Source organism: Amblyomma americanum, chromosome 1 (genome assembly GCF_052857255.1).
Source record: "Amblyomma americanum isolate KBUSLIRL-KWMA chromosome 1, ASM5285725v1, whole genome shotgun sequence".
NCBI classification, from domain to species: Eukaryota; Metazoa; Arthropoda; class Arachnida; order Ixodida; family Ixodidae; genus Amblyomma; species Amblyomma americanum.
Window position 1 is genome coordinate 345,204,593 of NC_135497.1, and position 26,016 is coordinate 345,230,608.

Consider the following 26,016-nt stretch of genomic DNA (forward strand, 5'->3'; position numbering starts at 1 on the left):
CAACCATAAAACGCCGTCCTCTCATGTTACACAGTCAGTGGTGTTAACACCCGAGGATGCAAAAAAAAAAAGACAACAACGACCAGATAGCACAAGGCCTTGCTCTGCGCTTTCAAGCGCGGTTGGTGCTTCCATTCGTACTACCCCCTCCGCGCGCAGACTTCACTGGGGTTACACCCTCTGAATTATTTTCCATTGTTACTGGCCTCAAACCTGCAGCTCCCGGAGGCGACGGGATCTCTATCGGTATTTTGAAGTCTCTTTTGAAAGAATTTACCTCGGATGTATTGCATATGATTAATGTGTCCCTGGAGACAGCTTGGCTCTCTCCTGAATGGAAAGTTGCGAAAATAATCTTACTTCTCAAAGATCCAAAAAAGGATTTTGTAATTGATAACATTCGGCCAATTTCCCTCTTGTCTAATTTAGTTAAACTTATGGAACGCATTGTTCACAGCCGCCTTACAGATCAGGTTCTTGCAATACAAGCCTTCAGTGCTTCCCAGATAGGGTTTTGTCGGGGGTGCTCGATTTGGACCGCACATTGAGATTTGGAAAGCAGAATTAGGATTGCAATGGAGAAGAAAGAGGTCGCGGCTTTAGTCGCTTTGGATATAGCTAAATCATATGGCAGCGTAGAGCATTCAATACTATTGAACAATCTTGATGAAATTCGGCCGCCTTTTTACATTCTTGCATGGGTTTAGGAATTCCTAAAAGATAGGCGTTTCTTCTGTTCTGGCGGATCCTTTACTTCCGAGACTTTTTCACAGACTAGGGGTATGCCTCAGGGTTCGGTATTGTCTCCTTTACTTTTTAATAGACTTATACGAGACATACCAATTCAGGGTGACGTCAAAGTGTATGTGTATGCGGACGACATTGCGTTTTTTGATTCAGCTAGAGACAATCACCCTCTTTACCAGCTTTTGCAGGCCTACCTCAATGCACTGGAAGTGTGGCTGGGCAAGTAACATTTAATTCTCAACATGAGCCAATCTTCCGTTCTCATTTTTCCTCCAGCGTCCCCTCTTTATATCTGTACAGTATTGTGGCCCCCAAATCCCACAAGTTGAGCCCTTAAAGTACCTAGGTGTAATTTACGACCCTCACCTAGACCGGCGACCTCATATCTGAAGTATAGTCCTCAAAGGTGAGCGAGCTCTCGGTCGCCTGATGCGAATCAGCAATAAGAAATTCGGTATGTGCAGAGACACTCTCTTATTTTTCTATAAGACTTACATAAGACCAATTTTGGAGTTCGGTTGCGTTATGTTATCCGGTTGTTCTAGATACAAAATTCAACCTCTGGTTCTTTTGGAGAGGCGCGCTCTACGGCTTTGGGTTTACCAAAATCACTGGAAAATTGTGTCCTCCTTCTGGATGTTCGCATACGGGACTTGAATTCTTGCTTCCAGCTTCTCACAGTGCGCAAATTCTTACGGGGACTTGAGCCAATGCCTGGAGTGGTTCCTGCAATTTTAAAACTAACCCAGCTTTCTTTTTATAGAAACATTGGCCGCTTTACAAACTGCCTCAATTTGTATTTACTGAGCACCTCTTGTCTAGAATTGTAGTCTTGCAGAATTGCAGTCATGCCCAAGAGGTGCGCTTTCAGTGGATCCCAGGGCCCTGTGGCATTACTTCAAATTCGATGGCCGATTTCTTAGCAAAATCAGCCATCAATGGGCCTGTTGCCCACGTCGTTCCGAACCTCATCCTGCTGACCACCTCCCATTATGAACGTTACCCAATACACCATTACCTGAGCAATAAGCCCATCCTTGGTACAGCGGATTTCGAACATTTAAAATTCCCATAGAACATACGCTCTTGCGCATCAAGACAATGTGAGGTCTCCATTACGCTGTTGTGCTGCAGGGTTCCTCGCCTTAATCTATATTTATGCCGTTCTGGGTTCACGCCGTCGAATCAATGTGCGCTATGCAGGGACGTTGAAACGATAGATAATTTCATCCTGTACTGCCGGCTGTTTGCACGGCAGCGAATTCAGTTTTTGCAAAATCCTCTCGCTCAATTAGGGCTGCCGTTTACTCTGCCCGTCCTCCTTTACTTCAGTACAACCGTCAAAGGGCATGCCATTAGGCAGGTGTGCCAGCTTCTTCACAAGTATTTACTGAAACCGGGAAATTTTTGTGCTAACTTCTCGATGCCTTCACTTTCCTCTCAGTATTTTTTTTTTCTGATTAATTTATTAAAGTTTAGTATTTCCACCCACACTGCTTTGTTTCCTCGATTTTCATTCCGATTTCCTCAAGACCTCACAAAATTCGTGATTTCCTTTTACTCTCAGATTCCTCTGTATTTATGAGCCGCTTGAGATAAACCTGAATGAGTTTTTTCCTGTTTGGATCTGCACCAAACCCTGGCCAATCCCCCACCGTGGGTATGTGCCATCGTATTTGAAGCAACAGCAACCACAACTTGCGGATCGCTGCAGGGGCGATGGGCGTCGTGCCACATGCGAACGCGGCCACCAAGGCCGGGTTGCTGCTCTGTCTGGCGTGCTCCGCCTACGTAGTCTACTATGTCCTCGTGGTGGTGCGCAAGCCCCGGGTGGTGTGCCGCACCGGCCATGTGCGGCGCTTCCTATGCGTCCAGATGGAGGGCTTCGTCAAGGGATACTTCCGCACCCCAGTCTGGTGCATCGGTGCCGACCTGCAGCGGTTGGTCGGCTGCCTTTACCACGTGAGTGCAACGCACGCCCCTCAGCTGCGGGAAGCAGCGCCACGCTTGGCCGATGAGGCCGCCCTTATTGCGGCTTACCAGCGCTCAGAGCTCATTCGCCCTCACAGCTGGTTGTCACAGATGTGAAGCAGTTGGGAAGAAAAATGCTGGTGGAGCGCGTTTTTGGTTACATTATACGCTGAGCGTATCAAGCTAGAAGCAACGTGATTGGGTCTAGAGTGTGGACAGTGCCGCCTGCAGCGCTTTTGTTTTTCCCAGATTCGGATCCAGAGAGGTCAATAAATGATTTAAAAGCGCGACAACCTCCAACATCCCATCGTTCATGCGTGGCGAATCGCCTTTCTAGCTTCATCGATTGACTAAGCATTTGATATCTTACCTTCGTATTACAAGTCCCGGCGTAAGCAGGGAATTTAATGCGAAGGCAAGGAGCAGGAAGAAGAGAAGGAACGACAAGTAGTAGTAGAAAACATTTATTTCAAAAAGGTAGGATAGAGAGGCGAAAATACAGATTTTGGGTGGAGTCCTTATTTCAGGACCCCAATGTCCACCGCAGTTGCTCTTGCTTGGGATATCAGCTTTCGCTGCGTCGCCAAGTCAGAGCTGAGCAGGGAAGACTCCCACTGTTCCTCGGAGTGATGTTTGTCTAGTTCGGGGGGCTTGGGACCGGAGCAGCCCCATGTTACATGATATGTTGTTGGAATTCCGCCACACCAGGGGCAGATGCTGTCATATCTGTCGGGGAAGATGATGTGGTACTTGTGTAGGTTAGGAAAGCTGTTCGTCTGTAGTTGTCGCCATTCCCTCGCCTCTGCCGCCGTTAGCTTAAGGTGTGGTGGGGGATAGACTTGTATTTGTGTTCGGAGAAGGAGGAGGCGCTCGCCGTACGTAGAGGGGAGAGGGGTGAGGTGGGGGAGGTTAGTCGCTCGGTTAGTATATCCTCGAGCTAAACTGTCCGCGGCCTCGTTTCCCTCGAGCCCCTCGTGCCCAGGAGTCCAAGTGATTTGGTGCTTGCAAGTGGAATTTTGAATTTGTGGGGTAGTCAGAATGGGAGCGACGGAGTGTGGAAGTCTGCCAGAGAGGAAGAGGCGACACGCGGACTGGGAGTCGGTAATAATTTTTAACTCATTTCCCGTAGCATCGCCGTGCTGGATTGCGAGGGCAATTGCAGCAGTTTCTGCTACTGTGGGAGAGCAGTTTCGTAGGGAGGCGCTGGCGATTTCCTTGAAATTGGTGTCCAAGTCGACCGCCACCGCGTTTGTTGAATCGGGGTACATGGCTGCGTCGACGTATACAACATTTTGTGCCTGTCGATTTGTGCATCGCAGATAGTCCACTCGCGCCTTTCGTCGTCCCTTTTGTGAGTCCGAGTGCATGTTCTTCGGGAGTGGAGCTACACACACGCGAGTTCGCAGAGTTGAGGGTAGGTCTCGGTTGTCCTGGACGGCGCGTATGTCAGCCGGGGGACCCACTCTTTCCAAGATTGCGCGTCCAGCTTTGGTGGTGAGGAGGCGTTTCTTTTGCGATGCTAGGACAGCTTCTCGAATTTATTCTATTGTGTTGGTCAGTCCCAGGTCCTCGAGGTGGCAGTTGGCCGTGTACATCGGGAGGCCTAACGCATGTTTGTAGGCGGTACGGATGATGGCATCTTCTTTGTCTCGCTCATTCCCCAGAAGTGGTAGGAATGGGAGACCGTATGACAGGTGGCTCAGAAGTAGAGCCCTTATCAATCGAATTGTATCCTCCTCTCTCATGCCTTTTCGGTTGCGGGTGATGCGCAAAATCATGCGGGAGATCTGGAGGGCAGTTGTCCGGAGACCCTGTAACGTGGGGTTGGCTTTCCTGTCGCTCTGAAGCCAAAGGCCCAGGATGCGGACAAGAGGGACTTCCTTTATTCTCGTGCCTTCGAGGTAAACCTCGATGTCGCCGGGAGATTTGTAGGCATAGCCCTGAATGCGGATAATTTCGGATTTGTCGGGTGCGCAGCGGAGGCCGCAATTTGTTGCTTGTCTTTCTACGCAATTGACTGCCTCTTGTAGGGTGTTTTCTTTGTCGGCAAGGGAACCCCAGGTGGACCAGATGGCAATATCATCAGCGTAGATAGTATAGCCGGTGCCTTCAATAGCCTCGAGTGCTTTTGCCATGCCGATCATAGCTATATTGAAGAGGAGAGGAGAGATGATAGAGCCTTGGGGAGTGCCTTTGTTGGGTGTCTGCTCTGTGCCGGAGCGGACATCTCCCATGCCAATCGTGGCCGTTCGGTTGCTGAGAAAGTTTTTGATGTAGTTGAAGGTCTTGGGTCCGCAATTGAGGGCGTTGAGCTCTTTCAAGATGGCGTCGTGAGAAAAGTTGTCAAAAGCGCCTTTCAGATCAAGTGCCATAATTAGGTGCTCGCCGCCTCTCGGGATGTTACTGAGTACTTGTTCCTTGAGAAGGAGGAAAGCGACGACAAGGAAGGTTAACAGGAAGAAGAAACCGGTTTTTCTGCTCTGCACGGGGGAAAAGAATGAGGCGATATATAAGTGAACGAGGAAAGGGAGTAGCAGGAAAATAGGCAGTGTGCGAAGTCATTAAGCATGCCCTGAAGGCACAGTCTATTCTGTAGGCCCGACGCTCTGAGTGCCAGGGAGGCCTTCACCACCAATGATTTCCAGGGCCAGTGACCCAGAACATTCATCTTCGTCAGCGGGCGTGGATCTGTACGCTCCAAAGCACGGCAGAGAGGGTTTGTTTCGACACTGTATGCAGGGAATTCACAAAGAATATGGGATATAGTCTCATCACACCCGCAGATCGCACATGCAAGTTTATTAGCTATAGCGATTACAAAGGACTAAAGGTTTTTTAGGGTATGGGAACGGATTAGAAGAGACTGCAAGCCTGGCAAGGGGAGTCAGAGAGTGCGGTGAGCGGATGAGATCAGCACTTCTGTGTGGAGAAGGTGGCCGGAGCTGTTACAGGACAGGGTTAATTGGAGAGATACGGGAGGGGCCTTTGGCGTGTAGTGGACGCTGTTAGGCCGATGATTATGAGTAGCAGGTTCATAAATTGAAGGCTTATATAGCTTGCCGTCGTTGTCACACAAGCAGGAAATGCTGCCATATAGTAGTTTTCAGTAGTGCGGACGCAGCGCTTATGTAATGTGCTCCCTCACGCAGTGGTGGCTTCCGCGTGTGAACTACCGTCGGGAGCTGCTGGTGCTGTCGGACCGGGGCCTTGTGGCGCTCGACTGGCTCAACGAGGAGGCGAGGGGACCCGTGGTGCTGGTGCTTGTCGCAGGTGGCTACACGGACAGCCAAAGCCGGCCGTGGCGCTCTTTGCTGCCCGCTCTCGCCGCGCTTGACTTCCCCTGCGTGGTGGTGAACGGGCGCGGCTGCGGTGGTGAGCCGCTCACCACGCACCGCATCACCAATGCGGCCAGCGTCAGAGACTTTGCCGAGGTACTACGGCCCTAACGGCCCTAAGCTGGCTGGTCGATCTCTTCCTGCTACACTGTGGAGCTCTCTGGAGGACAGACCTGCGTTGGGTAATCGGGGCAAAGTTTCTAGTGTTCGCACGTCCGGACGGTCCATGTGTGTGTGGTACCTAGGACCTAGCCAATCCGGAGAGCTAGAGGCACGTTAGTCAAGTTGCGGTGTGGGAAATGAACGTCTTTTTTAAACTGCAGGCTGCTTTGAATGCATAAAACCCGATATCTGACGCCAGCTCACCAAGCCTCCCAACGGATCGCGGTTATATTGAGAGAAAATTGGCTAAGAATGGGTCTTTGAGCCACACGTTTAAGTTTAATTCACTTTATTACCTTAAAAACCTAATTCAGTGGAATTACAGGTGGGGTGGTGGTACAAGAATTGTATGATTATGACCGTCGCGTGAAATAATTGGAGGGATTAAAATAATTGTTAAGCTTGTTGGACAGGTGATGGCAGCTCCTTCGTGGGAAAGGTCGTCTTAGCGGTTGCACTACGAAGAGTACAAGCAGCGGAAAAAGTGACGGTGTGGGAGCGTTTGCACAAAGCTTGTGGATGACTGGAGTGGTGAGATATGGGGGCTGGTGGGGTGATGTAAACTGGTTGGCCAAGAGAACTGCAGTAAAACGCTTATGAACCTGCCAAAGAGAAGCAATATGACGATGATCGGAAGAAGTTGTGAGATCTTATTGTATTTTGTTTTGAGTGACGATATGCGCTGATGCAATATGAATAGGCAGAATGAACGAACAGTGTAGCGTGATTTTGAACTTATTCTAGTGTGCTGATAAGAAATGCTTGGTGGAGACTCCATATAGACGTTGCGTATTCTAGTCTTGGTGTGTTAAGTGATCTGTACGTGAGAAGTTTAACACTTTTACAGGCGTGCCGTAGATGACGCTACAAAAAATCCAGTGATCGGTTAGTGGCTGCGACATGGTTTGAGTGCGCCAGGAGAGCTCGTGGCCCAGTGTGGTGACTAGATATTTGTATGAGTGTACACAACTGTTCGTCGACGACTGCGATGCTTTGCAATGCTTCGGCGATTGAGGCCGGGTATTGCCAATAAATAAATAAATAAATTAATTTTGAGTGTAATTCGTTTATACACATTTAGCAACAAGATGAATGCTACTACAGGATCCTGAGGGACGCCTGATTGTGGAGAGGGCTGCGACCATTAACGAGGAAAAATTGAGAGGGATTAGTTAGAAATTCTTCGACCCACCATGGAACATTAGGATGTAATTTCAGTTGGGCTAGTTTTTGCAAGCGTTTGGAGTATTTAGTCTTATGCTTTTGAGAAAATGTAGAAAAATGACGTCAGCATTTGAATTACGGGAGAAGTTGCTGCTGTCGAGAAAGTTCGTGGTTTTAATACAGGGCGTGTTCCGCGATTTTGCAAGATACACGGATCGATGAGGTCAGGCGGTAATTTATTTTTTGTTACCTTAAGTTTTTAGGTACTGTTTAGGTCTTTGTTACCTGATATATAGCTTTCCCGTTTTCCAGTCATCCGGTGATGAAAACGAAAGTGAGAGCAATGAAGATAAGTACACTGCGTAAATGCCCCTAAGATCGCGCAATATTATGGAGATCATTTCCTCTACGTCGGCTGAGGATGATTTTTTTTTTGCAATAAGGGGCGAAATGCTGGTTTCAGAAAACAAGAACGCAGCTATATTCAAGTCTTTATAGCTGCGGACACAGCAGCTGTCGCGTTAACTGCGTTATTAAATACCGATGAAAAGGCATGGCAAAAAATTTCATCGCATTCCATGTCATTGGCTTCTTTAGATTCATTAGTAAGAGCGATGGTATGCGTCGGGAGTTGATTTATTTTCTGGCATAATTTTCTAGGATTATCGGTAAATTTTTGTTGGAAGGTGAGCGTGAAGAAAAGAGTATTTGACATTGCAGACCGTGGTTGGATATGCGTGCTCCACTGCGCTACATTTTTGCAATGTGCAAGCATAGCCTTTCTTTAGTTTCGCGTCGCAGAAAATACATTTATTTCTTGTTGCCTATAGTCTTTGTAATGTTCCTTTATTCCGGTGTTTCGAGCGGTTGTAGTAGAAGCTTCTTTTATTATAGCACCCGTTAGCACGTCGTTTCTGAATGCTTGAAGATCCTTCGCTGAAAACATACGTTGCGATACAAAGTACAAAAATAGAAAATACGAAAATAAACTTCATACAGTTAGGGAAGATCTCGCATGCAACTTCCGTGCATCTGCCTCCAGTGCTTAAAGTCAGGGTACCGGCGGTCTCGGGTTGGTGTCTTGGCGCCGTGGGTCTCGGATTCCCCCACCTGTACTGACAAGGATTCTGAGATCCCCAGCGCTATAATGTAGTGAATGGATGAATCAGAAGTAGGCAACCATTTTTTATTCTTCTTCTCTGTGCTGGTCGAAAAATTATCGTTTCGAAAATTTCACCGTGATTTTTAATAAGAATGAAGAACATGTTTCCAATACCTTAGAAGGAGTAAAAAATGCTTCAATGATACCCTATAAACAATGGCAAACACAGTGCAAACTCTACTCCCGACAATCTTAACGAGTCTTTACAGAAAGCTTCCATCCTCCCCAAATCCAAATCAGTTAAATATTATTAAATATCAGGTTACTAAGATGTTTCCAATTAGCTAAATACTGTGCGGTAGCTCAGTGGCTTTTGCGTTGGGCTGCTGAAATTCCAGGTCACGCGATCGAAAGTCGGCCGCGGCGGCCGCATTTCGATGGAGGCGAAATGCGAAAGACGCTTATGTGCAGGCGCGACCTCAGTGCACGTTAATGTGTACAAGGTCTGGTTTATGGCGGTTTAACGTCCCAAAGCAGCTCAGGCTATGAGGGACGCCGTAGTGAAGGGCTCAGGATATTTAGACCACCTGGGGTTCTTTAACGTGCAGTGATATCACACAGTACACGGGCCTCTAGAATTTCGCCTCCACCGAAATTCGACCACCACGGCCGGGATTGAACCCGCGTCTTTCGGGCCGTTAATGTGTACAGGTGGTCCAAATGAACCTAAGGCCCTCCACTTAGGCGTCCATTGCTGACATTCCCCATTGGGACATTAAACCCCACATACACACATTCTCTACTTTTGACGGTAAACATGAGATGCTTTAGGCACCGCCCGAAACCGGCAACGTGGGTTCTGTTTTCTCAAATGTAACCAGGAACGCGTTTTCTTGCTTGGCCTTTTCATTAACTTGCGCGGTTAAGTACGGGCCAGCAATTAGATGACATGGCTACCGGTCGGCACTGCAGGTGGTGAAGAAGGTGCGACAGCGCTACCCTCGAAAGTGTCTTTTGGGTGTGGGCGTGTCCCTGGGCGGCCTGCTGTTGTGCCGCTACCTCTGCCAGCGGGGTCCCCGAGCTCAGCTGGACGCGGCACTGGCCGTGTCACCGCCCTTCCAACCCGTGGTGGCTGCCCGCGCCTTGGCCAACCCCTGGGGTTTCAACCGGCTCCTGAACGCTTGCATCACGCGCGGTCTCGTGGGTCGCCTGCGAGACAACGAGGATGTGGTGCGCGCCTCGGTGAGTGCACCATCCATGAAGAAAAGGGTGATTTGACAAGCATGATCACCACTTCGCCAGCGTATCATCTCCCGATATAGCATTGAAAATTTAAAAGAAAAATGATTTAGGTGATGAAACTCAGTCACTGAATGAATAATGTAACACGAGGCTTTCTGCGCTGAAACAAAAACGAGATGATCGTCGACTCAGTCAGGGAACCGTTAATAGCTTTCCTCATTAAACAGTCATGTCTTGTTAACGATGAGGTCGTGAATTGTCACGTTAGCTCGGCGCGCATTACCGGGGTAGGGGGGGGGGGTGAGTACTTGCTTCTTGCTGAGGTAATTTACAAAAATTTATTGATTAGAGGAATCACAACTTGCCTAATGTCCCCACCTGCTGCTTAAGTTCCATAAAATTTTAAAGAAATGGTCATGAACTTTATTTAAGGGCCAATGACCATGAGTGACTATGCGCTAGGCTCTAATGCTCATTTGGAGTGAAACAGAGTTCAAAATACAGCCCCTATGACTTCAGGGAAGACTTATAAGAGCAAGATTACAAGGGTGGTGAAATCATTAATCAGACTGAAGTCTAATTGAGTTATCTTCTTTAATTATAAAGATTTGATTTCACTTTGTCTAAACTGTTTCCACAGCACTGGGCGCTCAGGAGCATTTCTCAACATGTAAAGCGCCTTCAGTTAGGCGTTTTGTGTTTTTCTCGATTTCGAGTGCCTGTCGAGATCAACCGCGGCGTCGTTACAGAAACAGTGTTGGTGATATCCGAGTGGTATCCATTGCAATGGAAGCCGGGGATTTGTCTTCGAATAGGTGCGTTGACACCCCGACATACACAGGTCGTGGGTGAAACCGATTCTGAAACGTACTTCAACAGAAATGACGAGCGAGATGGTATTTAACTCTGTGTGTGCGTATCTCATTAGAGCTACGTGAAGAAGTCAAATGTAGTTTCTTTTTCTGCTTCTATGCAACATGAATAAGTGAAAGCTTAGAATCACGGTCCGTGGTTCCAACTGTGGCATCTGCAGTTCATTGTCACACATGGAGCCCTGATAGAACTTAACTCCGACACCAAGCTGCAAGAGTGGACGCCAAGATTTTGTTTTCTTATGATGTAAGTTTATTACCTATCAAGTCTAATTCGAAAGTGTGTCGTGTGGTACGGTCGTGATAAAAAAGTGTTGTTCGTGGTGGTGTACATTACTCGGGCTTCGACTAACTTCATCAAAACCACCATTTCACGAGTGTGCCTGGTGTCGAGACAACCGGAAGGAGGACCACCTATATCTGAAGGCGTGACAGTTTCTTTGCTTTGGTGCGCTGCGCTCCTGCTTGTCGAGAAGGCCGAACTCGTGGCGCTGCGATGCAGTTTATTACACGACGCTTGCGGTAGACCATACGTACGCCACGAATACTCTATGGAAGTCGCTGTGGTGGGTCAGTTGTTAAGGGGATCGGCCGCGGTCCCGAAAGACGCTGATTCGATCCCGGCTTCGGTGGCCGCAATTCGATGGAGGCGAAATGCTAGAGGCCCGTGTACTTTGCCGAGTCAATGCGCGTTAAAGAATCCCAGACAGTCAGAATTATTCGGAGCCCTCCCCTACGTCGTCCCATATTACCTGAGTGGTTTGGGGAGTTTATTATCATAATAACCAAACTAAAACTCTACGGACACAGTGCTCTAGTAGAGGTATACCCCGCAAAATTACGTCACGAGAGTGCTCTGAATACATTGTTTTTCTGCACGAAGGGCTTTATACTTTGGTAAAGGCAGTAGATCACGGCGACGGTTTGGCGACGTAAAGGAGAGCGTCTAGGACTCAGCATAGAGGTGGAACTTCGTCGGGGACCCAGCGCCTGCGAGGCCTGTGGCTTATCACTGATGGCAGAGTCGCATGCTTCCAGTGAAGAGGAAACATTGTAATGTTATGTCGCCTCACGAAATGAGGCCTCCGCTTCTTATGAACAGCCTATAGCAGGGATAAGCGGCTTAGGATTCACCCAAATATAGGTGCGTGAGTACTTTTGCATTTCGCTTCCACCGGGTTTAACCGCCGCGGTGGCTCAGTGGTTATGGCGCTCGGCTGCTGGCCATAAAGACGCGGGCTCGACCCCGGCCACGGCGGTCGAGTTCAGATGAAGCCGAAATTCTAGGAGCCCGTGTACTTACGTACTGTGCGATGTCGGTGGATATTAAAGAACCCCAGGTGGATGAATTTTCTTAGCCCATCTCTCCGGCGTCCTTGAAAGGCTGAACCGCGTTGGGGACATTAAACCCCAATAAAGCAATAATGCAAAGCTTCCACCGCAACGCGTATTGCACTTGGCTGAGCCCTGGCTCGAACCCGCGATTCGTAATCATGACGTCGCAGAACGCCAGCCTCTGACCACTCATCGCGAGTAGAGCAACAGTAGTGAAATGGACAGAAGTTTTCATAGAGGTGTGTGGCGAGACTGATTGCTTTGGGGGCCCGAAAAAGAAGAGAAAATACGGATACAACAACCAATGCTGCCGGGGTTGAGAACGTCATCGTGAAAACCTACTTACAAGCGGCCCTCAAGGATTGCAACACCTTCGCGGAAAATACCGGTATGCGCTTCACTCCTACTTTCTTCCAATGACAAAGTTGTAGAAGCTCATTGTGACATAGATATGAGCTCACAAACTAGGATGAGCAGGATATCTACAGGCGGAAGGACTGCGCATCGTTCATGCTGCAGCCTTCTAATAGTTTAGAGCCGTGCACTGACGAGAAGCTGTGTACAAATGCTAATAGGTGTGGAGTGAAGAGTAAAAAAAAATATTCTGAAATAGAACGATCGCCGGAGTGGTGTAATGGCTACTCATGGAGCTGTGGCTAACAAAAAAAAGACAACACCGCCAGCTAGAGTTCCAGGCCTGTCAAACGCCTCAGTCCTGCGAATGGTTCACCTGAAAGCCACAGCGAGCAATGAATTGTATATATTTTTAGTTCTTCCACCACGACAGTCATCGGCCACTTGTGCCAATGATTATTACTCTCCACGGTACGCCGGCAGTGTCAAAAGGACTATATCGAAATGCACGTCTGTCAAGGACAGCAGGACGTGTGGACAAACGGCTACTCTGCAGGCCGCTGTGTTGTTAGCATTCGTTGTGTAGCACCTTGCTCAGCCTTGTAGAGTTCCGACAGACGGTGGTACTGGGTCACCATGTAAAAGCCCTGTATTAGTTGTAAATATGCTAACTGCTTTTCGTTACAAGTTTTTCGACTACCATCCATCAGACGATCCTGATCTGTCGTGGAGAGTAATTGGAGCCTTCAGGGAAGTGAGCATGCGAGACGAGTGCGTTGACATTCACCTCGGGTACGCTAGAAGTGGATGTATGTCCCACGTAACGCGCAGTCTGGTGGGAATATGCCCTTTGATGTCAAGCTTCAACAAAATACGCATGAATACAAGTATGCAAGGTCACTCAAATGGAGGCGCGCCGACGCACTGTTTGCTTGGAGTGTCACCTGCATGGCTAGCTCTGCTGGGAACCTCGTGCCTTCTGGTATTGCTGGAAACTTGATTTATGTCTGCATTTTGCAGCTCTGTATTGAAGGAAACTACAGGACCCGCTTAGGTTGGAAGGAGGTTATGCTATGTAGTTCGCGATCTCCTGGACTACTTGCCTTGAGATGATCCTGCCTTCTCTTTGAAAGTGACTGGGCAAAGTGGAAATTTGTAATCACTGGTAAATCATTACATAGAAGTGAAGGGGGGGGGGGCTGGAAGGACACACTTTGCACAGCGCTCGCCCTGTGTCACTCTCGTCTCCATGTTTCTTTCGGTTTAAGCCCACCTACAAACCAAGAGTGCAAATGGAGAGAGCGATCTGGCTCTGAGGTGAGCACGCATAAGCATGGCGTGAAAGATTTATTTCTAACTTTCTTCGAACTATCTTGCCTGCTACTCTACATCTCTAGAACCTACATCCGCTTTATGTGGCTTTTGTTAACGGTATGACATGAAGATTCTGGAAAGTTCATACGAGGAACTTTTTAACCGGTGTTTTTCATCTAGGCCTCTTGGGCTTAATGCAGCTCAGTCAAAGCATGGCGAAGGGGAAGACTGTGGGCGCACAAGCTGCAAGGCTGAACAACACACTACAAGCCCGTTCTTTGGGAACGAGCAAATGTGATCAAATGCTGGATTGTGGACAGCCATCTAGTTCATCGTCCATCTTTTCACACAGTAAGAAGGAACCAAGACACAAGGAAATCTAAAGTCTGACGAAAACTCGTCTGGTCGGGTAGAAGATTCATGACTGAAGAAAAAGGAACGCCGACCAAAAGGTTGTTGTTTAAAACGAAGACGTTTCGCCTTCCATACGGAAGCCTTGATCAAGTGATCAAGGCTTCCACAACCTTTTGGTCGGCGTTGCTTTTTCTTCAGTCATTAACCAAGACACAAGTGCGACTAGAGCAACAGGGGCATAGCCTCAGCTTCATCCCAGCTCTATGCGCCGTAAAAGAAAGCCGAGCACTAAGAAGGATGCTCTTCTGAGAAAGCTAACGCGGGAATACAATGCCTTCCGCTGCCTTCGGAAAAAACGCGAGCAAGCAAGAGCATAGGATATTCAGCGGAACAGCCTAAAGGTCCGAGAAGAAGCTAGAAAGCCTGAGCATCGTCTGAAAGATGCACTGGAGGGCTTTCACAGCAACAGATGCGTGTTGCACATCAAAAGCTTAATAAGGTGCAGTAAAATAATTTTGTGGTCGTCTGCGTTAAACCAATGTGTAAGTTAAACCGCTAAACCGTTGTGTAAGTGTAAGACGTTGTGTAAGACGTTAAACCATTGTGTAAGTGGGGCTTTGCCAAAACATACATTATTTTGCACAAGCGCCTTGCCTTGATAATTGTACCCAGTCTACTTCTTTATATGCTTCGTTTTGTGCATCACCTGCTGTACGTATTGAAACTATCGCAACTGGACTGCAATATAATGTAAATGCGCTGTATGCTACACTACATTGTCCAATGTTAATACTACATTCTGCAGAGTCAGTACTAAGGATTAAAACTAGCGTCAGTTCTTAGGGTTGGCACTGTTTAAAGCAGTGTAGTTGGATATTCCAAAAGAGCCGAAATGTCTGACATGAGCTGACCGAGAGATATGTAGCACTTAAGGTCTGTTTATTGCTCACTTTAAACTGAAGTCATTCTCAGTCCGGAAGTGGATGGTATCTCAGAACTGTCATTGCAAATTTATTTTATTCAGGGCGCTCACTACAGTGCCGTCTGACAGCACTATTATATAAGGGAAAAGCTTCACTACGCTTGGTAAAGCACTTGTTGTGTAGTCAGGAGAATGACCTTGAATGACCTTCAGCCCCGCCACGTTTATCCCTTCCTTCTCTAATCCGCAACCTGGGTGATGAGGCAATCGAGCAGCTCACTACCTACCTAAACAAGCAATTGGGGTGCCCAAGGAATGGAAGCACTCTATGGTTGTAATGATTCCCAAGCCTGGCAAGAAATTACACATAGAGAACCTGAGGCCCATCGCACTCACACCTTGCCTCGGCCAGCTCTACGAAAGAATTGTGACCAAAAGAATTCAAAACTAACTAGAGGATAACGAGCTGTATCCTCATAGCATGTTTGGGTTCAGGGCAAACCTGTCAACGCAGGACATCCTGCTACAACTGAAACACGAGGTCATTGCCAATGCCCCGCAACAAGGAAAAAATCTAATTATGGCACTCGACATCAAAGGGGCTTGCGAGAATGTCAGCCATGCGGCTATAATGGAAGGCATCAACACCACCAACTGCGGGAAGAGAGTCCACGGCTACGTAAGATCTTTCTTGACAGGAAGAACGGCCACAGTGGGCTTGGGAGATATAAGAAGCGAGACCACAGACACTCCAAACAAAGGCACGCCGCTGGGCTCGGTCATATCGCCAATCCTTTTCAACCTAACCATGATTGGCCTGGCAAGAAAATTGGAAAGCATCCCAGGCATAAAACATGCCATATATGCGGACGACATAACTGTATGGTCGAACCAGGGATCTCTGGGGCATATGGAACAACAAATGCAAGAAGCAGCGACTTGTGTTGAGCAATATATCAAGAAAAGGGGCTTAGCCTGCTCAACTGAAAAATCAGAAATACTTAGGATAGGAAAGCAGCCAACGGATGCAAGAATAGAGATAAACTCGAGGGCAAGATCATCCCGGAAAGGAAGATCATTCGAGTTTCAGGCATGTGGCTACAGAGCAACGGCAAATGCAACCACACGATTGGCCTCCTTAAAAAGTCAACGGAACAAGTTTGCCATATGATAACCAGAGTATCATCCAGAAGATACGGCATGAAGGAAGGCGACACGCTAAAGCTGGTGAACAGGCTAGTCATCAGCAGAATAACTTACTCACTTCCATATCACAGCATGCTGAAGAGTGAAGAAAATCAGGCAGAGGTCCTAATCAAAGGAGCCTACTAGACAGCTTTGGGCTTACCCAGAAAAACGTCGAACGACAAGCCTGTCAGAACTGGGGCTGCACAACACGTTCGACGAGTTAAGCAGGGTAAAAGTCATGTCACAGATACAAAGGCTAAGGAACTCGGCAACAGGGAGGGCCCTCCTAAGAAGGCTGAACTAAGGGGGTCCTGGACATAGAGGATAGATCGGCAAACATCCCAGACAAAATACGTCGAACCTACCAGGTTAGCCCTATACCCAGGAATATGAATCCATATCTACACGCAGCCAGGAGACAGGCAAGAGCTGAATATGTAGAGGCGAAGATAGTCACACAAGATCAGGTAGTCTACACTGACGCCACTCTGTACCCGTGGACTCGTCGCCAAAGCATCAAGAAAACGGTATCGGTTGTCACAACAAAGGAGGGTGGCCTCATCAGCAGCGCATTCACGAGAGATGGGACGATAACTGAGGCCGAGGAGATCGCCGTAGCTCTAGCGGCAGCCGAGGGTTATCGCACCAACAAATCTCTCACAATTATAAATGATTCCCAAGAAGCGTGCAGACGCTACATGGTAGGAAGAATCAACAAGAAAGCACTAAGGATTCTCTTGAAAACGCAGCGAACCAACGAAAAGATCCAACATAGGATCTACTGGGTACCGGGACACGCCGGAGTCGAAGGCAATCTGAAGGCGGACAAGCTATCTCGCGAGCTTACTATCCGAGCTGGTGCGTCAAACGCCTCGGACGGCCCGGAGATAACGGTAGAGCGCACGTACGCAGCTATCCTCAACCTCATCAAAGGCAGAAGACGCAAATATCCCCAGCCACATCCTCTGCTAACACAATATGAAGCGACATGTTGGAGAAGACTCCAAACAGGAGCCTTACACAACCTTCACATTCTACATAAGATGTATCCGGAGCAGTATAGGGATACCTGTCCGTGGTGCGGGGCAATCCCCACGCTGTATCATATCACATGGGAATGCATACACAATTTAGCTTTCCGAGGTAACAAAGAGCCAAATGCGGAGCAGTGGGAGGACCGGCTAACCAGCAGACAGCTCAAGGTCCAAAGAGACCTAGTGAGCCACGCATGCCGGATGGCCAGGGACAGTTGTGCCTTGGACTAGGGGCGCCAACCACGCTCAGCCTGGAAGACATCGGCAATCTTCAGGCAAGCAGCAAGCCTCCTTTATTAGAGCAATAAAGTTTATTCACTCACTCACTCACTCACTCACTCACTCACTCACTCACTCACTCACTCACTCACTCACTCACTCACTCACTCACTCACTCACTCACTCACTCACTCACTCACTCACTCACTCGCTCACTCACTCGCTCACTAACCCTTCCTTACTGCGCGGTTCAGGCGTCCACCGATATATGTGAGACGGTTACTGTGCCATTTCCTTTTTTCAAAAGCATTATTTTCAAAACCAATCTTCAGTTTTATTTGAAAGGTAAGGAAAGGCGCATAACTGTCCCTTGGTACAGTGGACGCCTCAGTCGCGCTTTAACCTACGTGGCGGTACGAACAGATGTGCGCTGCATGCGTTGGCATTCACAACGTTATTGCAGAAATGCGGAACTGAAGGCACAGACCTTCGTCGTTAATTGCGTTCATTGCCGTTGCCGTTGACAGCGTTTCTAGACTCCGACGGTTTTGAAGAAAGGAAGGCGGATAACTGGCTCCCAGGGACAGTGGATGCCTTAATCGCGCTCTGAGGTACGTGGTGGTGGCGAGGGAGATATCTGGGCTGCATGCATCAGCGCTGAAAACGTTGTAACAGACAAGTGGCGTTGCAGCAATAGGCCGCAGCTTTCGTTGGGTGACCTCTCGAGTTCAACCATAACTTTCACTGCCACCTGCCAGGGTGGCAGGATTGGCGTACTGCCTATCCAGTGTGTGGAACGCACTCAAAGTTAAAGACTCCAAGCCCGGCCTAGTTGCCCGACACACCAAAGCTTTCGCTCTCTATCTGGGTTGAGCAGCAGTTCAACCGCAGGTAATTTTTTGAGTGATGAAACACCGACCCACCATACGCCAAGCGCGCGTTACGGTGCGGTCTGCAGCTTCGATGCAGGGATCCCGTCATCCTCGTGCGTGTATGATCCAGCGTGGCCAACCGTCGGCGTGCACGTGCGCTGTCGCGTAATGCCACAGTTCTGAGGACAAACACTTGTCTTGAGAATTGTATTCTATCAGTGCCAAATGGTTATTTTACGGTGACAGAAAAAAGCTGCGGAATAGAAATACGTTCTAGAGAGAAGAAATACACATGTCCGTATTTCGATGCGGATTTATTCTCTTGTGAGCGTGTTCCTTTTTCAAAGTTTTTATCCTGTCAGCCATGCACCGACTGGCCCAACAGGTCACGCTTCTTCAGGTCTGCTTACTTTGCATGTGCTTGCAAGGCGTTCTCGACATCGGCGATGCAAAGGGAAGTGTATTCGAGTGATATGTTCAAGCGGACTGAAACGGGCTTTTCAGCTCTTAGCAGTGTTGGGAAAGTTTCTCACCGGAGTTATAATGGCAGCACACGATGCATATGCAACGTCATTGTCGGGTGTGCAGCGTTACTCTGAGTCCCAACAGTATTTTTTAGCTCTTCGCTCAGTTTCTGCTACAGGCTTGGTTCAGTGACAGGGGGCGCTTTAGGGAAGCATCGCCCGCAGCACCGCCGTGGTAGATTCTGCAGTTCTGTGCAGGCGGAGGTGGTGAACGTGCTAGCCACCCACTTGCTTTTTGCTGTGTTTCGGGCACGACCAGCGACAGCGTTTGTGTGGACTTGCGTGCAGTGCTTTATGCGATATCGCAAGTGATAATCACTGGCTTTAGGCCTAATAAGGGCGTGGAGGAATACTTCCATCTCGCCTGTCTGACGAGCGGAAAGAAGTTATATGACGGTGGACATGTTACTTCTGTGAGAGAAGTGGACGACGTGGATGTGCGTACGAAGTGCCATTCTCAGCATGGGAAACAACTTTACTGCGTTTTATATCACGTGAGTAAAACTGACCTTCTTGCGTAGTTGTTGCCTCGGCTCGAAAACGGGCGCCGATGTCGGAGAAGGACGTTTTGGGCCGCTTCTGTGCCTTCCACGCCGCTAACAGCCGTATGTCCCTAATCTTGCAGGCCTCATTTCATATCTTTGGGCACTTTGATGCATGAAACGCTTTACATATAAGCTGATCCGCGTGGTATATGCTGTTTCAGCGGAATTGTCGCACGGACAAAAAACGACGCAACAGCTCTTTTCAGCACTGTGACTCCGTTAAAGAAGTGAGCTTTGCACATCTCTGAAAACGATTTGGAAAGCGATTGCTCGGCGGGAAAGTAATCAGGGATATTGCGCTCGCACTGTGTGAATATTTACTTGTTGTTCGTAACAAGTTTCGTTCTCCAAGTTCGTGTCTGTGTTGCATTTGCATTGCGTCCATTGCAGCTAAGCAAGGAAGTCCGTCACCTACTAGCTGGACACTGCAGCTGAGGGTGAGGTGGTGCAGGAAGCTGCAAGAACTGCGCTGTGGTCGCGCTTTACATCAAGATAGACGAAGATGTCTCGTGCACATCTGAAAGGGACAGGTGGGGAAGTCCAGCCAAAAGGTCGCGTGTAGACGATAAAGCGTCATGTGAAGAACTTTTTGGTGGTAAGCATTGCATTTCCGTGCCTAACTCATGCAAGATAAGGGTACTTATGATTGTATTACGAAGCATTTTCTTGTGCAGTGGTCAAAAAATCCTGAGGTGAAAGCCAACAAGATTTCTGCTTTCCAATTACAGTTGCCCCATAGCGTGCTCCAGCTTCATTTCGTCTAATGGACCTGCATATTATTTTACAGCTAATATACACACATACGTCGGTGGAAGAGAACCTCCTCAAGCCTTAGAGCCAAGATACATCATAAAGCAGTTTTGGGATATTAATTGTTCAATTTCACGGATTTTGAGGACACAGAATGGAACAGGTTAGGGTGGATGCAGGACAGTACTCCAGGGCATCATAGAACAAATAGGACTTGAAGAAGATTTTGGATGCACAGTTGAAAAATCTTTTTCAAGCGCCAAAAGACGCTCTGCACACTGTCAATGAGAAATTTACAAATATAGGCATAAAGAAAAAAGGCCATGAGGGAGACATGACAACAAAAGTGGCCGAGTACTACACAAAACATATACGATGTGCAAGTGCTCTGCAGCTATGTGCTTTTCAGAATGGGCAGGCTAGTAATTTTAGGTGGGTGCTTTGCCTTCTGGTCGTCATCCTACATTTGAGAATTGTAATGGAATGTACCTGCTAAATGTCCTGTTAAAATTTCTGACTGGTGGCATCAAGAAAGAAAACTAAGGAAAACGTGTTCACAAGCACACACTATGCTTCGAACAAGGAAGACGCCCCATGAGCTCGTGCGAACGCTTTTCCATGTTCGAGGATTTTACGCAGAGGCCACTGCAACGGTACGTCTTCCAACTTCACACCATTTCATGTTGGATAATTGATGTGTTATTTTGCAGGCATGAAGATGGAGCCGGTGGCACGCGAGGAGTTCGAAGAGAAAGTTGGTGCAGATGTGGTAGAGGGAATTCACATCTAACCTGCTTGACATCAAAATTTGCGCTGACGCAATATGTGCAGTCTTATTGCTCATATAGGTGTACATTACCACGTGATATTTCTACCCGTTCTTTTGCACAAAGTTTAGGATCACGTGACATGCATTTCAGGAGGGGACATTTTTTTCCGCATTGAGCTTGTTATCCATACAGCCCTGCCATGGCATTGTGGAAGTCCTGATAGGCTTTTTAAAACTGAAATGGTGTTTTCCTGCTCGAGACAAAGTGCCCATTTTCAAGAAGAGAGAACTTAATTATTGATGCACAGCAGCTGCTGACATTTGTGCCATACATCAGGTACACCAATGGCAATCCCACCCTGCTTTCTTGGCACCGATATTACACCCAGGTGCAACTGATCGTGCACATCTGCAACCTCAACGAATGGGTTTTCTTTGTTTACTCAACAAGCCAAAGCGTCACTCTCACTGGAGAGATGGACGGCCACTTTCTGTGGTCAGATATGCGAGGCTTGGAAGATGTTTACTTGAGCTGGCTGCTCCCCTTGCTCGTCAATAGAAAGAAATAACCTTTTGTTTTGAATAAAGACTTCTGTTTACTGGAAAGTATATATACATATTTATAGCACGGGCCTGCCAACTGAATGTGGTGCATGTCTTCAAGCCTCACATGTGCGGGGTGTATAATAGGTGACTGCAAATTTGCTGAAATGCAACAGACATGGAATATATCGCTCATTGCTGCAATAAGCTCTGCGGGTACACACGTGTTAAGGATATTGAACACCTTTATACGCTGAATAATCCTTTCTACCGGAATTCTCAACAGCGCAATCTGGTATTCGCACTTGCGCAATAGCAATCGTATTTGGCCAGGTCAACACCATTGCCACTGCTGCTTGACATCATCGTAAACACAGGACGTCATATACGCAGGTGGTTTCCACTGTTTTTGACAAGCCGCGCAAATATCATTTTAATTTTTGTTTTATGTGAGTCACTGTGTAGGTCCTTCTAGATAGTGCATTAGGATTTTGACAATTTTATTGATCGTACGCAATCATTAAATGACGCTTTAAAAATCAGGTGCTTATATACGCTCTTATTAACTTTTCAGGAATTAGCATCGCGGCGCATATGCTGAAGCACGGCGTCGAGTGAAAATATTTATTACGGTTCGCACAGATGGCAGGCGGAGAAGCGCCTCTCTTGCAACATACACAGGATTGAGTTTTTTTATTTATTTACATATACTTTCGTCTCGCTTAGCAAGTTATTGCAGGAGCGGGTACATATAAAAAGAGTCACGTTGCTTCGATTTCTTCTATTGCTTTCATTTACCATCAAGAAAGGCTGCCGCTCATTCTGAGGTGTGCGGAATAAAAACTGCCGAGAAACAAATGAATAGGTAGCAGCACCGCTGTGAACAGAACCCGCGCACTCCATGTGACAGTCGGAAACTGAACAGGTACACCACAGAACAGCATGTAGCAGTATTTTCAGCGATTCTTTCCTTACTAAAGAGGCTGTAAAAGGATGCTGCTTCAGCGGTTCCATGCGAGCAGCTTGTGCATGTCTGGTGCAGGTACGAAGGCCCGCTCGCGGAAGGTAAATGGTGGCAGACTCATTTCTTGCGCCCCTACGGCTGGCTCCCGTAAACACTTGCTTTCCTCTGTAATGTTTGGAGGCTTATATACGGAGGCAGTGTGGCCCCACCCTCTCTAACGAGAAATAAATGCAAACTATATGCGTGATACACGCACCAGCACAAGAGACATTAAGTTGTACAGCATGCACAACATGGTTACAGAATGGAAAAGACCGGTTACGTGTTAAAAAAACAACAGAAAACCTGGGTAAACCATAGCTAATTATTTACAGTTTATATTAAAGTTGAAAAATGCTTTCATTACAGCTGGAAAAAGGATGTTCAATATAGTGGATACGATGTGTTATTGTTCCCTTACATTTAGAGCCTGTAAAGTTCGGTGTCATGCTTTTCAGGCAGACTGAGCTGTGCGATAACAAGACGCCGCGCTCGCCTAACCCCTCGACGGCAACCGCATTTGAATCACGAAGTTGGAGCTTCAAGCGGTTATGACTGCGGCTAAAGGTATAGCTGCGGATTTAACATCGATTAGCTGAAGTTATTTGTGACACAAAGTTCGCGGTATCCGCCGCAAAATATTCCTTAGGTTACAGTAGGCCAATGGTGAGCCTGTTTGCAGTCTTTAAACAATACTTTTATTGTACAGAATTTTTATCAAACACAGGTAAGATATTCAGCAAGTCTCAGGCGTTCTTATCCTAATATTGTTAAATCGTATTTATTCTGAACATCTGGCACTGGATTCGGATATAGTACCGAAAACTAACGGAAGGCATGCGACACTTCATCGGCACGTGTGGCACGGGTATGAGACGCTGTGAGGAAGACATCCGTTCGGTGGAGCTTTTCGCAGGTGGCGACTGCGCAGCTGCTGAGCGTAGGCCAACGCATTGCCTTTGTTGGCAATGCGAACGCTGGAGAATGTTGCCACGTTATGAGCTGCTGCAAGCCAGCATGCTTTCAGTGACGACGAAGGAGGCATTCAAAAGGAATACTCTGTGCTTACCGGTCATTTTTCATTTGTGAATGAGCAACAAATACCTAGTGCTGAAATATAGGCTTCACATTCGCGCTATACAGCACCTGCAGTTCCGTGTAATGAAGGAGGGACCTGAATTTATTTCCTTTTTTTTTCAGTACTTGCGAACAAATTCTTTATGAGGGTTCTTATGACGCACGATATGGTTTCTACGCAGAGGGCGATCCGGGCTGATCATTTGTTCCGCTGCTGGACCCTGGCATCATTTTACAGGCGTTATGCAGCCCCCTCATTCCGCTTCCAATCGCTGCCGGACTTCTATGAGAACTGCAGCCTGAAGGTAGGAGGATGAAGCGAATTATGCCCTTTAGCAATATCAGACGAAACTGTGAGTTGTTTTTATCTTTTGAGTAGTTGTGGGCTATCGATTGTAGGCTTCATGAAATAAGGGTTCATCATAGCCTTCATTTCCCTGTGGGAAGTTTAGTAGATGGCGAGTTTGATTCACCGCTGCCGCAACGAATTTTCTTCTCAGCAATGATACTCTTTTTACGGGGAAGGAACGATGAACAACCAGCAACGCCAGAAGCTTTGCACAGTATTTTTTCCCATGCAGCTATCCTGTCAATGTACACACTGTTTGTGAGATGGCGACTAAGGGTATGATCTGTCTCGGGGTAGTAGGCCACTATGTATAGATCCGCCGTTTTTCGCGGATTCAGGAACAGTGCTGGCTACTGAATTGCGACAGTATGCCTTGCGGCTTATAAAAGTTGAAATGCAATAATGATCCCATGATTCCTGGAAGACCAGTAGTCGGCGGCCCTTCATCCAGCTTTCCAAGTCAGCAGACCGGCGTTTGAAGCCCGTGCCATTAAGATGGCGAAAACGGGGGGTTAAATTTATCGCACGACCACATATGAGTTGATACGCGGTGGGTTCACTCACAAGAACGGGGAAGAAGAGACAAGTGTCTGAAAACGAGACATAGAATTGTGGCTGGCCGCGCGAAGTCTCAATATTCGAGATATAACCTTGTGTCCAAGGGAACATCACTTGAAAGCTTTAATAAACGCAGACACGCTATACTCCAACCCTATAGTAACCCGATGTCGAATCGCATGCAGGGAAAGCTGTGCATGGTGCAGCGACCTCTCGTCTTCCTCGTGTCGGAGGACGACTCGCTGAACCCCGAGACAGCCCTGCCCGAGGACGAGGTACTGAAGTCTCCCTGGCTGGGGGCCGTGGTGACTCCGCGAGGGGGCCACATGGGGTTCGTGGACGGCTGGCTGCTGCCCCGCCAGCCCTTCTACGCGGAACGCTTCGTGGTCGCCTTCGCCGTGGGACTCCGCAAAGTGTGCAAGGCGCGCGGCGTTCGGGTGCTGCAGACACTGGGGGATTAAAAGCTTCTCGCAAGTATTCGAGTTGAAGGCTGTTGTTTTTATTCTTGCTTAGCGATTGTGACCGGGGACTGCACTTGGCCCCCAGTTGTAGGCAACACCGTTGTCTAACCTCGTGTTGCAATGAGAGTCGCCGCTTTAGTTCGAGGCTCAAGGGCTCTTATGTTTTTTTCGGCTTAATGAATTCATTGGCACTAACATAAGGTATAGCATGCTGGCGTACTGCTTTGCGCTAACATAACTTGGTTCACCATGTTGAATTTTAGTGTATTTTTAGTTCAACCTTGTTCAGCGAAGAAGGGGCAACCGTGAACATCTCACATGAACGAAGAGTAGAAATATTAATAAAGATAATATTTTCGACATGATATCGTCAACCTAAACACAAAGCGGTGAAATATAGTGAATTGCGCTCTCGGTTACACTTGCCCCTGAAGCCCCCTTCAGAACCAGCTGTGGGATATTTAGTGAACACTGTTTAAACGACATTCCCACTGTCGACATGCAAGTGCTTTTTTAAATTTTCACTCTGCGTCTTCCTGGACACTGGTAAGTGTGGGGGCTCTGTGCTCCGTACAGACCGGCATCTCTGCTAATAGTAAAGAAATGTTTATGTTATCACGTACAGTTTATCTCCGTATGATATTTGGCAGCTTGGTATACGTTGCTAAACTTGTGGCAGGGCCGCGATTTTTTTTTTGTTCTTTCAGAAGAATGAAATCATGTTAGAGAGGAAATATTTATATGTGTGGGTTTGCGCATACCTTTTATAACTTCAATACTTCACTGTTCCGGTGCTGCTTACAAACGAGATAGGCAGAAAGGTTTCATTACTGCGGTAACCTGCTGCTTGCTTCACTTCCTGGCCATTGCTGAAATGATGACACGCTATAAGGCAGAAATACGTGGAAATTAGCAGAACAGCACTACGCTGTATCGACCTTGTGCCCTACGTGGGTCATCAGGGTAACGAGGCTTCTTTTCTCAGGAGGGACGGATACTAACGGCAGCGACCTACCGTTTGTACTGCCGCAAAACGTTATAATGGTATTCCGGACATTTAAAAAATGAATGGCAATGAATGGCGACTGCACAACTGGTAATGTGGAAACTCGGCGCTGCATGGATGCGAAAAGACTGCGAACCCAGACATGCCTTTCCGAGGAACCATCGCTCTGTCAGTTTCGGCAAGCCGAATACAAAAATCGTTAACTGTTGAGAATCAATCTCGCAAATGCACACAAACTATCGGC

The 26,016-nt window shown here is 47.6% G+C and overlaps 1 protein-coding gene across 1 annotated transcript; it reads left to right on the forward strand.

The window, feature by feature from the left end:
- Nucleotides 1-2,466: 2,466 nt before the first annotated feature.
- LOC144121339 (protein ABHD1-like) lies at nucleotides 2,467-24,766 on the forward strand. Its single transcript, XM_077654522.1, has 5 exons — nucleotides 2,467-2,709; nucleotides 5,868-6,149; nucleotides 9,454-9,723; nucleotides 23,581-23,703; nucleotides 24,491-24,766. Exons 1-5 carry the CDS (start codon nucleotides 2,467-2,469, stop codon nucleotides 24,764-24,766), a joined length of 1,194 nt encoding a protein of 397 aa, XP_077510648.1.
- The last annotated feature ends 1,250 nt before the right edge of the window (nucleotides 24,767-26,016 follow it).